This window comes from Galleria mellonella, unplaced genomic scaffold, assembly GCF_026898425.1.
Source record: "Galleria mellonella isolate WM207_F2 unplaced genomic scaffold, CSIRO_AGI_GalMel_v1 utg746, whole genome shotgun sequence".
Taxonomy (NCBI): Eukaryota; Metazoa; Arthropoda; class Insecta; order Lepidoptera; family Pyralidae; genus Galleria; species Galleria mellonella.
The window spans coordinates 2,319,330-2,334,758 of record NW_026442148.1 but is presented as its reverse complement, the minus strand read 5'-3'; the positions used below and the strand labels follow the sequence as shown (position 1 = coordinate 2,334,758).

Below are 15,429 nucleotides of genomic sequence, written 5' to 3'. Positions count from 1 at the left end.
CCTTAATAAACGATCTTCGAGGATGAAGTTGCCTTTCGTAAATAGAAAATTAAAAAGAAATCCTTTCTTAATTCCAATTGAGTCTGAATTTTCTAGGGTTGAATACAGATATTTTTTTGTTATATTTTTTATCTTTGCCTATTTTTTAATTTGTAAAAGTAAAAAAAAACAGTATCAAAACAGTTTCCTACATATTTCGTTACATACATTTATTATAAGCAATAGGTCCTCTAGACAAGTGACAAGCGAATTCGTCGATGGAATCGACATCGCTAGCGAGTCCGTGAAATAGAATGAGATAGCAACACCAAATTACTCATTCCAACTCACGGACTTGCTATCGATATCAATTCCAACGACGAATTCGCTTGCCACTTGTCTAGAGGCCCAGTACATACTTCTCTATAGTTCAACACACTTTAATCAACATGAACGAATATATTGAATTGAGGACAATGAAAGATTTCCTAGAATATACTTTGAAAACCCAAAACAGATACAACCGTAACAATAAGCGAATATTCCAAAGCAGTCCGCATTTTAAATTATTGTTCGAATCGATTGCTGCTTATTTCGTTCCAAAAAAAAAAAAAAATACAAACGTAAAAAAATAAATACTGTATGATACCTTTATTTTATTACTTTGTTAATTATAATAAAAGTCAATTAATAACTGGAACAAAATGGGTAAGTAACAATAATATAAATAATAATTCAAAATGTCGCCTATTCGAAGCAATAAAATAGTTATTGTGTAAAAAAGGAGATACTAAGTTTTGTTGACTGAATTTTAATTCTAATTTATGTACTTATTCTATATTACCGTTAAGTGGTCTTATAAAGATAGCGCCCTCTGTTGTTGAATTACTAAAATGCATTAATAATGTCAATCACTCCATTTAAACTATTGACCAATAAAATGTGTTATAAAAGGCGAACTTAGCATTGGGCATTCTAATTCATAATGGCTGAATAGGCATTAATCGCTTTTGGTATAAAATAGATTTGACTGATTTTGATTTAGATACTTTCATACGAGTATTTTAAATTATACAGGCGAAGTACTTGGATACATATAACCCTTTCATAATATTGTAAATATGACTGTATTTGTTTGTTACCTTTTCGCATTTTGATTTAATAAAATACTATAAAATTTCGTATACACGTACGATATGGAATGGAGAAATGTTCATCCCAGTCAATGAATATATCATGGCGGACAAAGTCGAGTGTTTATTATATAAATATTTAAATAAAGAATCATAATATTTTTTTCGACTAATTTGTCAAAATATTTTTTGAGAGCAATGCTAAATGAAACTCTCCCACACGAGCTATCTGTTTTGAAGTTTTCACGGAAATCTTCGACCGTTCCACATAAACATTTTATGTTTTCGGTCAACCATAAAAGTCTTGTAGCTGTGTTTTATAAATATTAAACAATACGAAGTGTATTTCTATTTGAAAATGTCTGTTACGTGGCTAGTTGACATTGAAGTTTTGTACAGATAACATCGAGTTTTTTTTTTTAATTGCAGGTGCCAGTGGTACAAAGATGTATTTATTTGTACTTATCTATGTTAGTTATTTAGTGGCACCCGCCATATTTGCCGAAGACGTGAGCTGTAAGTAATTGATGAATATATTTCATAATAATGTTATTGTTTACACAGTAGTGAAATTTACTTATATGAACTAAAGTAATTTAATATGACATGAACGCCATCTACATATAAGCCATTTATTGTCCATTGCTGAACATAAGACTTCCCCACATGGAGAGTTTTGCCAGTAGCTGCCATGCTTGGCAGGCGAGTTGGCAACCACAGTTAGAGTTTGGTGATGTGTTAAGAGAGTCGCTGCTGCCCATCCCTCGATCATTGTTCTCTTAGTCGCCTCATACGACACCCACGGGAAATAATAAGAAATAATAATAATATTTATTTAAGAAAGATACAGTTGCATAAGGTACAATTTACAATTTTTACAATTTATATTCAACAAGGAAATATCTGCATTACCATCAGTCCCCAAACTAGGCCAGACCTGTATCTTGGGGACTATAAGTGCGATTACCTATTTAGTACACTTTATTTACAAAAAAATAAATAAATAAGGAAAACTATATGAAAAGGTGAGTACGTCTGTGTGTGCATGCGTGCGTGCGTGCGTGTGTGTGCGTGTGTTTGTGCGTGCGTGCGTGCGTGCGTGCGCGTAGGACTATGCCGGGACAATACGGCATGGAAATGAACATAAAAGTAATTAGTTGAAATCTGTGTATAATTGATGATATTTTAATTTTAGAACGTTGTAGATGATAAATAAAGTGTTATCATCTTGGAGGACTAAGGTGTTACGCTTTAGTGCCATATAATTTCACTGCCATATCAATGCCTTTCAACATAGCTATGCGAACACAGCTGCTTCATAGCTGATATAGACAATTTTTGTACTAAATGTCACTTTGGAAATATTTTAATGAGTTCAAAATAGAATGGTATCCCAGTTTTGCACTATTGGAATACACTGGCGGGGCACCAGTGAAGAATTGTAGGTGAGGATGAACTCAGATCAATTGGCCCAGCGAACTCACCAAGGGTTTAATTACATGAACCTAATATCATAAAATGCAGATCAAGCCTGTGTCGATAAATACTCCAGGAAAGGCTACCAACCGTGGCAGGAGTGGTCAGATCATTATACCTGTCACCGGTACCGGTGTGAGATACGAGATGGGAAATACTTCATTGCAGCTGTTGGGTGAGTAAGGATTAACTTCCTAGAGCGATTTCTAGCAACAAGTATGTACAGTTTCATATAATTAGTAATGACAAACAAGCTGAATGCCAGTACCAAATGTATTATTTGCTTTTAGTTTCATGATTTTACCTGATAGAAAGCGACGACGTGGTCTAAGATGGAGCGCGCGGGTCAACTAAAACACATATCACATTTGCGTTAAATTAGGGCAGATTATCATCCAGGGTTTCTGGTCTCTTACAAAAAAGGTATGCGTCTGCTTTCACACATATCCTTGTCTATACCTGAAATTCTTCTCAAATCCTGAGGCGGGCTTTAGTCAATTCTGAAATGGGTAAGATCCACCTGGCCTCTGTTTAAATATGCTCATGGCCATTTTATAACATGAATAGGATCATAATTAGTACAAAATTAATTATAAAGGCCATGATACTCCTGTTGCGTTAGGGGGGAAAGGTATTGTTAGTAATGGAGTTCATTAGCCCCATTGCTAACGATAAACCCTATTAGGTCGACCTCCACGCGGTTCCCCCTGGAAACCATTGTGATTAAATTTAGTGTATTTCATCACGATGGGCTAACTGGCCTGTTTTCATTCTCATCTATCACCCTTCACTGGTGCTCCGCCAGCGTATCCTGTTAGCGCAGGCGGAGTTACCGTACCATTTTCACCCATCTAAAAAAAAAAAAACTCCTGTTGCGTTATCGTTCCTAAGTACTAAGATGCTATATTGATAAACCTTAGCTAAAAAAAAAATAGTTATTCTGTAGTCCTACAAAACTTATATTACTTAATATTTTGACTGCTTTTTTTTATTCAGATGTCGTAAACCCAAAATTCCCGAGAACGCTTTGGAATGTCACGAATATATCGAAGACGAGAATGTTGGTACGTGTGTTCCATTGATTTGTTAATAATTATTTCATTATAACAAGTACCTAAATGAACATTCCCTTGTTAGAATTCCCAACCTGCTGCGCCCGGTTAAGATGCGTGGTCGAGATCAATGGTGAACGAATTGTTCAAACTAGAGGTCAACCAGGTGAACTTTTCCCGGACAAGTGAGTGAAATAGTGCTTACAATTCATTTTTTAAATATATGGCGGGCTGACGAAAGAGAACAGATGGCGCCACTACACTATGATCCCATGACATTATTTTAGATTGGTGTTTATTCATTTAATTTGTATTTTACTATGTTTTCAACTTAACATTGAAAACACAGTAAAATATATTTTATAACTGTTTTAGATATAAAATGTAATAATATATTTATATTTTTAAGTAAATATGTAAAATTGAAATATATTGAAAATGGTATTAATTCGGTTCGTTTTATTATGTAATATTATTGAATTGTGTTCCACAAAAAATAGTTTTAATTCAGGCAAAACCAGTTATTTTTATTTTAAAAATAAACTACAGGACCTATTTTGACAAAATTTTTGTGAAATCAATTTATAAGTATATACTTTCAGAAAAAAAAAATTCAAACAAACATGAAAATACATTTTTACAAACAAATTTGAGAAACTTCTTTGTTTATTAAATCTTTTGAAAATAATAATAAATTTAAGGTACTTACGATTCAACAAATTTTCATCTGTTTCGTTTTTAAGTATAAACATCAAGAAAAAGTCTTAATGCTAAAATATAACCTCAAAATAAATGAATATTAGTAAAAAAAAAAAAAAATAACAGAATACTTTACTAAATAAATTGAACTTTTCAATATTGTAGACCTTGGAAAGGACAACAGAATGAGCCAAACCCAGCGGTAGTAGGCATGGGTACCATCCAACAGAATACCATTAGCAACGAGCCTCAAGGTCAACCAGCGTCTGGAATGTTCAACAATAGGGGCGCAGGCAAGCAAGCTAAGGTATTATTGACTGGTGATCGCTCCTAATGGTGATCAGCAGTTAATAAAACCTCTTATGTCGAAATATTTTGTTTTTTTGGAGTCATGAACAATGTATTTTTATATAACTAAATATATTTAATTATAACTTTAAATATTAATTATAATTGGAATTCAATTTTATTTTAAAAATTTAATTATATTGAATTAAAAATATTTACAATTATAAATACACAACTATTTTGTAATACCATGATATTTTTTTTGTTTTCATAGTTCATATAATAATGCCTTTTAATTTTTCTTTTATTATTTACGAAATACTTTAATGAAAGTATTTTATTAATTTAGCCAACGATATTCCCGACAGCGGATGGCAGCGATATTAACGGGCGGCGTTACGTAGACCCTTATCCGACTCAACAAATGCAAGACTCGCCAAGAAAGAAGAGAGCAACCGTCTACTCCCTATTTGATAGACGTCTGGCGCGCGAACGTGGGTCCTATCAACCGCACCAAATTAAAATACACGGTTATACACCGGAAAAATACACTTCCTATTTCTCAAATAACGTAAAAGGGGTTTCAAACCCTAAACTGCTTTTTAATTCATCATAAATACATTTATTTACCTGTCACTACAAAATATATTTTTACATTAAAACGATAATAAATCAATGCAATGAACTGATAAGTAGTTAGAATATGTGTTCATGTATTTATAATTGTTTCTGTTATGTTTTGTTATTATTATTTTATTAATGTAATGGATGATTATTTATCATTTGTTATTAATAAAGGTATTTATTAAAGGTTAAATTAAAGTTTTATTACAGTATCACGATATGGTAAGATATAAATAACCTAGTATTTTCTTTTAAAGTAGCATTGACTTCAATTTTCAGAAAATTGGGATCTATATGTTCGACTCTCAAATATATCCTTTGAACGGTTATATTCTTTAATGTATATGCAATTGGAACTTATGTTTCATATGTCTATATGTATGAAGGTAAAAAAAAAATAGGAAGCATAATAGAATACAAATTTTTACAAAATATACACATGTGGTTAAGAACCCGTAAGCTAGTATAGTATTATATTATCTGTGCCGTAAATAGACTCTTTTCAACATACACCACATATATGTTGAAAAGTATATTTAATAATACGAGGTCTTATCGTTAAAGCAATTTCTTACAGGCAACCTAATATAAATAGTAGATAAGTACGGAAAGAATTTTAAAGAGAAATTGAATGTCAAAATTTTATTAAATCTGACAAAATTAAACCTTTTCATCAAACTGTGAAAAATAAAAATTAATTGTATAAAAAAAAAATAGAAAAAGTATAATCCCCACATAAGGAAAAAATAGGAGTGTATAGTAACATGGCGCCACCTATATTATATAACTTATTTGTTTTAGTGTACCGCACTCATTTCAAATGTCGCATTGACAGCGATCAGCTGCCTGAATGACAACGACAGTTACTGTCACTTTCTCCAATATATTACTGACACAAAGCATATTTCGAATTATTTACATTTTTTCCTTAAAATTTTAACAATAATTTTTATTGTCGTGACAAATGAACTATATGTATTTTTTATAAATATCTGAAAAGCTATTATTATATAAAGCTAAACCACTGCAATTTCACTGTGTAAATATGAGCATTCATAGACAAAAATTTGTGAAGTTGAAACAGTTTTGTTAAACTTCCTAGTTCTTATCTATATAAGTGATAATGGTGGAGCCAGAGAAGCCGTTCGCCTGTACCATAGCTGATTGTGGAATGACATTCACAAACGAGGATCATTTGCATGTACATACTAAGAAACATGACATGGTATTGCAATTGGGTCTGGAACAGAAGGCTGCGTTTGTTGGTATGTTTTGATATGTAATATGTAATGACATAGTCGTAGCTAGGGTGGGCAATGAGAGGCAAGCCCCCCCCCCCTAGTAAGGCAACGCCTTACCTTAAAAGGCCCCTAGAGCAGCTTTTTTGAAGTCCTTATTTTTTTATTTATTTTATTAAACAATTATATGGAAATAATGTACATAGTAAGTTCATTAAATTACTGTTGATGAGTTCTATATAAATATAATTGGGTCTATTTGGTACATATTAAACATTTTTCACAGCAGACCAGACCCCCACTCCGACACGATTTATCAGAAACTGTGAGGAAGTCGGCCTTTTTCTGGACTTGCAGAGTGAAGAGAACCCTTTCGATGAAGGATTCAAGAGGGCCATGGAGTCAGCCAAGTGAGAACATAACAATCACATTCTTTTTTCGAAAGAATTAAAAATTTATTCCAGAAGGAGACTTTGTACAAGTCTTTTGCTTGGGTAACTCTGTTCCATTCAAGTTTCTACTGTGAAGCAGTTGTGTTTGCATGGCTATGTTTCGGTTTGAAGGGTGGGATATGGAGTGAATTTACTGGGTATGGAGGAATAACATCTGAGTCCTCAGGAATGGCAACGCATGGGGGGTATCATGGGCGAAACAGTATACTCTGTTATGTCTATGGTACTGCTCATGTCATGTTACCACTTTCCATCAGGTGGACTGTCAGCTTGTTTGCCATTCTAAGTTGTATAAAAAAAAAGATGGCAAATGAGCATACAGCTTGTCTTTTTTTTTTGATGGGTGAAAATGGTATGGTAACCCCGCCCGCGCTAACGGGGTACGCTGGCGGAGCACCAGTGAAGGGTGATAGATGAGAATGAAAACAGGCCAGTTAGCCCATCATGATGAATTCATCTGTAATTAACCGTGATAGTTTCCAGGGAGAACTGCGAGGAGGTCGACCTGGTTAGGTATATTGCTAGCAATGGGATTCTCAGTCTCCATTACTAACAATCCCTTTTCCCCCGCATACAGCTTGTCTCATGGTCCTTGTTAATGATGATAACAGAATGGTAACCCCCACTTGAATTATTGGTGTATGCTGGTGGGCCACCAGTGAGGGACGATAGATTAGAATGAAAAGGCAGGTCAGTTAGCTTATCATGATGAATACCCCTGGAATTCAGCAGGATGGTTTCTAGAGAGGACCATGTGGAGGTCGACATGACAGAGTATATTACTATCAATTAATAAATAAATAGATTTATTTCCCCTTCACAATTCATCACAGTGAAATACAATGAGACATGCTTATATTAAAGTAGTCAAGTTATAAATATAATTGTGAGAGACTGGTGCCCGAGATAGGTATGAGAATACCTGTATCACAGGTCACCAGGGACTCACTCCGCAGGGTTACTTACTAAGTACATGTAATATAATAAGTGAATTCAATATAATAATAATAGGACTGGTAGTTCTCATTACTAACAATCCCTTCCCTCCAAATTGCTGAGATAGGTTGTTTAACTGCCATAACAAGGAAAGAAAACTATAAAAGTGGTTTGCAAGGGTACCTCTATCCTACTCACGTTTCTGCTGTGAAGCAGCCGATCCACATGGCTGTATTTCTGTTTGAAGTATGGAATATTACAGTGAAATTGCATGGTATGGAGGTATAGGTAGATATTTATGCATATCTGTCACTGTCTAATGAATGGTGATGGTCCTGTGTTCGAATCCCAATCTAAACCACAGAATTTTTCCAATGAATTATTTATTATTATTTTAAAGAAATGATTGTTGCTTACTTTGTGCCTCTAAGGCTTTCATAGACGATGAAAGCGGATTAGAAACATTTGTCACCAGAGGGCGCCATCTTCACATGAGTAGTTATAATAATAGTACAGTTAAATATAAATAGATGGCGCTGGTATCTCCAATGATAAATATTTTTTTAATAATAAATATCTTGTTGTCAGGCACGGGCTGCTATCCATGGAGCCTGCAGCCGCAGTCTCGTCGACCGACGACCTCCACACGCCGCAGATGGTATTCCCCATGATCGATCATGCTGACTCGGCACTCTACAGCGCCACCAACAATCAGAGGAACATCACAATTAGCAGGTACTTGAAAATTTGCAGGATACAGAGGAATTACACCTGAGTCCTCAGGAATGGCTACGCATGGGGGGTATCATGGGCGAAACAGTACACTCTGTTATGTCCATGGTACTGCTCATGTCTATAGGCGACGGTTACCACTTTCCATACAGGTGGGCTGTCAGCTTGTTTGCATATATATTGCAGCATGTTTATATGTTTATTCCTACGATATCTCTGAAGATTGTCTGATGAACATCAGCAGAGTATCTCACGGTAATTGAGTTAACTATTCATTTGCTTGCATTCACATTAAGTTTTATTTAAAGAGACTATTTTAAATGGTTTATTTGTCACTGTCCATTCCTGGCAATAACCGACACAACTGCCACTCCACAGATCGTCGAGCGACGAGTCGGGCGTCATAAAGGAATATGAGACCACAACCATATCGAAACTGACCAACGAAGTGACCACCATCAGCCGGAGAGTGGAGAAACACGACGTGGTTGACAAAGCACACGACGACACCAGGCACACAGAAGCTATAAGGAACAAGGATATACTAAACGAGACTGTATCATACACGAATAACATAATAAAAATAAGAAAAGACTTAGAAACTAGCAAGAATTGTCACAATCCTGTTATAATAACAACGGATTCCGTTATGAGAGACGTTAACAACGTCAGCAAAGATGTGTCGTCTAGTGAACAGGGCAAACACATGGGGATACCGCCGATGATGAGTCAGAAGTCGTACGATTTCGTTGTGGACAGTCTAACATCGGATATATGTAGGAACGAACAGGTTGTAGACAGTAAGAAGAAGCCGCAGCCAACCAAGTCGACAACGGACAGTATAGAAGAGTATACAGTAACGATAACACTGCCAGGCGGTAAGCAGATACGGATGAAGTCGGTGGACAGTGACAGTCCAGAGAAGAGCGTGCCGCAATGCAACACGAAGGAAAAACTAAAAAAGGCCCTGACGAATAAACTGACGAACATTCCTGTAATACAAAATGTACCGGTCACAACCAACTTGCCTATCGCGGCCGGTACTTTAATACCAGTGACCATATTGCATTCGAATCATGTGAACAAGATACCAATTACACCGTTAAATGTGATTAACAATAGAGAAATTATGAAGCCAATAAAGAGAAGACGTATAGAGGACGGTGATAAGAAGCAGCCGGGGCAAGGTGATGACGATGATTGCGTGGTGGTGGACAGTGGTGCGCAGGGTGCGAGGAGGAAATTGTCCGATAAGGATTTGGACTCGAGAGTAGCAGCGTCCAGGCGGTATAGGTAAGTACTACATAAGTATATATATATATAACTCCACTTGAGAGAAGAGAGACACGGTAAGTGGTGGGGAGGGGGAGAGGGCGGGAGAGGGAGGGGTTAGAAGAGATGGAATTGTACATATGTTTTTTAGTTATATAAAAACTAATTTGTTTTACTAAAATTGTAAAAAAAAATAACTTGATATTTTTACAGTGTTAATAACAAACAATAGCACTTTGCACGCCGATACATTCTCGTATAAAAAAAAAATATAAGTATTTTTTTTTATACGAGAATGTATTGAAAAGTTCGCGGCCTCAGCAAGCAAAACAATATAAAATATAAACAAAAGTATTTTGATTTTTCCACGCAATCTCCACTTAACTCAATGCACTTCTTACATCTGGTTTCCAGCGCCTGTATGCCAGTCATAAAAAAAGTTTCTTTAAGTCCTTCAAATGTTTTTTTATATTTTTTTTAATATTTGTTTTACAGGCAGCGGTTAAAAAAGTCGATGGCAATACAAGAGTTGGAGATAAAACAGTTGAACGAGAGAAACCAGAGACTAACGGCCGAGAATGCCAAGTTGAAGCTTCTCATCACCGAACACATGAAGAATTGCCCCAACGCTGATGATCTCAGTGAGTTTATACTTTTTTTTTTATACAACCTAGAATGGCAAACAAGCTGACGGCCCACCTCATGGAAAGTGGTGACCGTCGCCTATAGACATGTGCAGTACCATGGACATAACAGAGTATACTGTTTCGCCCATGATATCCCTTATGCGTTGCCATTCCTGAGGACTCGGGTGTTATTCCTCTGTACCCTGTAAATTCACGTCATATCCCACCCTTCAAACCGAAACACAGCCATGCAAATACAACTGCTTCACGGTAGAAACACGAATGGGACAGAGGTACCCAAGCAAACGACTTTTGTACAAAGTCTCCCTCTAGTATTCCTTAGATTATACAGATAGAGTGTCTCCGTACAAAAGCTTCAAGAAAAGCTTCAAAAGCGGTTCAACTTTTTCATACAATATTGCGTGATAAATAGTTACGAGTGATTCCTTTATAACTTCTATATTTATTTTGTCTTATAATTTCTGCATCTCTAATGCGTAAACACTCATTTTATTTATTAAATAAATAAATATAGATACGTCAAGATACATTGAATTTGACAATTAGCTGACACAAAGTTTTTTTTTTTATTTAATGGATGATTATGAAATGGTAACCCCACCCGCGCTATCGGTATACACCGGCGGGGCACCAGTGAAGGATGATAGGTGAGGATGAAGCAGGTCAGTTAGCCCATCGTGACGAATTCAACAAGAATTAACTACGATGGTTTCCAGGGGGAACCACATGGAGGTCGACCTGATAGGATGTATTGCTAGCAATGGGTCAATTAGATCTCATTACTAACAATCCCTTTTCCCCCCAGTAATAATAGTCGCCTAACATTCATAATAGGGGGGAAAGGGATTGTTAGTCATGGAGACAGAATCCCATTGCTAATGAATTCATCATGATGTGCTAACTGGCCTATTTTCATTCTCACCTATCACCCTTCACTGGTGCTCCGCCAGCGTATCCCGTTAGCGCAGGCGGGGATACCATGCCATTTTTACCCTTCAAAAAACATCTATAATAGTAGTTGTGCAGGGGGGAAAGGGATTGTTAGTAATGGAGTTTGAAAGCTTCATTGCTAGCAATATGCTTTATAAGGTCGACCTCCACGTGGTTCCCCCTGGAAAACATCGTGAACAATTCTTGTTGAATTCGTCACGGTGGGCCAACTGACCTGCTTCATCCTCACCTATCATCCCTCACTGGTGCCCCGCCGGTGTATACCGATAGCGCGGGTGGGGTTACCATTCCATTATCACCTATCAAAAAAAATCCATAATAGTAGTTGTGCTTAGTTCGCTACTAGATGTCGCTGTTTTAATTTTAGATTTTTTTGTTACAGGAATAATTCAAGAAAAGATGACTTTCAATACAAGTACAAATATATAATATATATATATATATATATATATATATATATATATATATATATATATATATATATATATATATATATATATATATATATATATATATATATATATATATATATATATATATATATATATATATATATATATATATATATATATATATAATATATATATATATATATAATAAAATAACGTCCAATTGTAAATACAGAATGAATTGAAATCGTTGTTATTTGAAAGGAGTGTTCTGCTAGCGGCGCTACTATAGTGGAGCTAGGCGATGGTTACCGTTTTACATCAGGCAGGCCGTCAGCTTGTTTGATATACGAGGTTTGTCCGGAAAGTACGTATAAAAGTTTTTTAAAAATTTTATTTTACAATTATTCAGGTAAATCAATTTTATCCCCTTCAAAGTACTCCCCCTGTGACATAATGCACTTGTGCCAACGCCGTTTCCACTGTGAGAAGGCTCCTTGAAAGTCCTCTGGTTGTAGGTTTCTCAGCTGCCCCGTCGTAGCTTTTTTTATCTCATTTATGTCCCCCAAATGCCGCCCCCGAAGTACCAATTTGGTTTTTGGGAACAAGAAGAAGTCACACGGGGCCAAATCCGGCGAATAGGGGGGTGTTCGGTCACCGTAATGGAATTTTTACTCAAAAACTCACGGACAACAAGAGAGGTGTGGGCAGGGGCATTGTCGTGGTGAAGAATCCAACGCCCCTCTCGCGCCAATTCTGGACGAACTCGTGCCACACGAGCTTTGAGGCGTCTGAGCACATCGACGTAGAATTTTCCATCAACTGTCTGGCCTGGAGGGACGAATTCTTGATGGACAATCCCCCGAACATCGAAAAAAACAATCAACATTGTCTCGGCCCTCTCTGAATCTTTTTAGCCACTTGTGGACGGTTGGTTCCTTCACAGCATCATCCCCATAAACTGTTCTGAGATCGGCAAAAATTTCACGGCCATTCTTGCCGAGTTTCGAGAGAAACTTGATTACGACGCGCTGCTCTTCAACGGAAGCGGGCTCCATGCCGACGGGGTTTCGTTAAGAGGTAACTTCACAGATGGCGTGACAAGCCAGTTCGCACCGCACGGCGGTCAGACCAGAACTGAAGCATTGTTAGGGACATAAGGAAGGGGTCCTGCGCTTACCTGGCCTCCCCACTCCTCTTTCTCGCATTCCAGAACACTTTTATACGAACTTTCCGGACAGACCTCGTATATATATGTATATAGTAATTTTTTTTTATATAACTTAGAATGGCAAACAAGCTGACGGCCCACCTGATGGAAAGTGGTAACCGTCGCATATAGACATGAGCAATATAATAATAATAATAATAAATTCAAAAAAAATTTTAATTTATTTATTTCAAAACGAATTTTGTTATTTTTTTTAATACATATAGGTACTATATATTTTAGGTACATACATAGCAGTTTGGATAATGTACTTTGCCCGTCAGAAGTTTCATTTTTTTTTATTGTCACATCACAGTATTCTTGTGCCGCCTCTAAATTATTATTTGTTATAAAAAAAAAATAAGAAAAATAAATGTAAATATAATAAAAAATGTAAATTGGTTTTATTTAGTCCTGTAAGAGAGCTGGCTAGTGACTTGTTAGTAGCAGGAACTAGTGGACAAGTAAGCACAATACGGACACATCCGTCATACTCGAGAACGAGTGATGTTCCTAAACATTGGTCTATTCATGTTCATTACTTTTTTTCATCGTCATCATCAGCCTGGAACTGTCCACTGCTGGACATAAGCCTCCCCTTGGGGGGGTTTTGCTAGTAGTTGTTATCCTTTAATTTATAACACAGGGGGCAATGTGAAACAATTTCATTCTTCACATTAAAAATAAACTGTTACACTTTTAAAATATTTTTAATAAAAGCTTTTGTTTTTATTTAAATTACAATTCGATTTGTAATAATTTTTTTTTTAATTCATAATTTATGTAACTTTTTGTTGTTGTCAATAAATGTTTTCTTTCTTTCTTTCTTTCTATCGTTCCCATAAAATAAAAGATATTTGGGGGGCGTTTCGTTATCTTTAGTTTTTTTTTGACGGGTGAAAATGGTATGGTAACCCCACCCCGCCTGCGCTATCGATATACGCTGGCGGAGCACCAGTGAAGGGTGATAGATGAAAATGAAAACAGGCCAGTTAGCGCATCACGATGAATTCATCAGGAATTAACCATGATAGTTTCCAGGGGGAACCGCGTGGAGGTCGACCTGGTTGGGTATATTGCTAGCAATGGGATTCTCAGTCTCCATTACTAACAATCCCTTTCCCCCCTATCTTTAAAGTTTACGAACCCCTGGTCTAGTGAACAAACCGACAGTTTGACAATCGTATTTCGCTCCACATCAAACCTAATTACAAGTAAGTCAATATTAAACCAATGTGTGTATCGTTTAGACTATATAATTAGGTATGAGATCAAAATTGTATTTTACAAACAGAGTCGGCTTTAATTGTGTTATTTTGATATAAATTTGATAAAATATATCCGTTCAGACAAAAAAAAAATATCCAAATCGGTTTACAACTGACAGAGTTATAAAGTAATAAACAAAAAAAAAAAAACAATCGAATAGCGAATCGAAATCCTCCTACTTTTTTAAGTCTGTTAAAAATCGAGTGTCACTCTTAACAAAGTACTCGTGTATAATTTTAAGTAAGTAACTATATAACTACTAGGTAACTAAAAAACTAGTAGTAGTAGGTAAATATGAAAGTATAATTCTTGCCAAATATATATATATATATATATATATATAAAAGTTTATAATAATATTGGAAATACAATTAAACAAATAAGATTGGTTTGTTTACTACCTACATGTGCTTGATATATAGAAAAAAAATTAAAAAATCTAAGTTATAAAGGGTTATCACATGTGCTTGATATATAGAAAAAAAAAAAACAATTTAAAAACTGAATTGAGGGTTATATATTTTTTTTTTATTATTTATATCAGCCATTAACTGTTCACTGTTTTTTTTTTATACAACTTAGAATGGCATTAGTACCATGGACATAACATAGTATACTGTTTCGCCCATGATACCCCCCATGCATTGCCATTCCTGATGACTCAGGTGTTATTCCTCTGTACCCAGTAAATTCACGTCATATCCCACCCTTCAAACCGAAACACAGCCATGTAAACACAACTGCTTCACGGTTGAAACACGAATGAGACAGAGGTACCCAAGCAATCGACTTTTGTAAAAAGTCTTCCTCTGGTGTGAATGAATGAATGAATGAGTCTTATTTAATTATTCGTATGATAGAAATGTAAATCATACGACTTACATTTTGCAAAAAATTGCCAATTCTTTTTTTTTCTTATTGCTAGGTATTATCACAGTAAACAAAAAGTACAATATTACTTTTCATGTACAAAGAATAAAATTTAATAATATCGCCTTATACAGTTGTTACATCGCCATCTAGTGGCTCATAGGTTTAGTGAATAACGCTTTAGCGTTATTTGGCAACAGTTTGGTCTTTTT

At 35.6% G+C, this 15,429-nt stretch overlaps 2 protein-coding genes across 3 annotated transcripts; both read left to right on the top strand.

Moving 5' to 3' along the window:
• Positions 1-1,503: 1,503 nt before the first annotated feature.
• On the top strand, positions 1,504-5,338 carry LOC113516491 (uncharacterized). The gene is made up of 6 exons (XM_031914503.2): positions 1,504-1,628; positions 2,637-2,763; positions 3,585-3,652; positions 3,726-3,825; positions 4,505-4,646; positions 4,977-5,338. Exons 1-6 carry the CDS (start codon positions 1,559-1,561, stop codon positions 5,241-5,243), a joined length of 774 nt encoding a protein of 257 aa, XP_031770363.2. The 5' UTR covers positions 1,504-1,558; the 3' UTR covers positions 5,244-5,338.
• Positions 5,339-6,128: 790 nt separating this feature from the next.
• Positions 6,129-11,928, top strand: LOC113516490 (uncharacterized). Of its 2 annotated transcripts, none has more exons than XM_052901154.1 (6): positions 6,129-6,516; positions 6,779-6,899; positions 8,466-8,612; positions 8,988-9,902; positions 10,377-10,522; positions 11,862-11,928. In XM_052901154.1, the coding sequence occupies exons 1-6, from the start codon at positions 6,375-6,377 to the stop codon at positions 11,906-11,908; spliced, it is 1,518 nt and encodes a 505-aa protein (XP_052757114.1). In that variant the 5' UTR covers positions 6,129-6,374; the 3' UTR covers positions 11,909-11,928. The 2 variants fall into 2 exon arrangements, with proteins under 2 accessions (XP_052757114.1, XP_052757113.1); XM_052901153.1 differs by having other exon boundaries at positions 6,776-6,899.
• Positions 11,929-15,429: the final 3,501 nt, after the last annotated feature.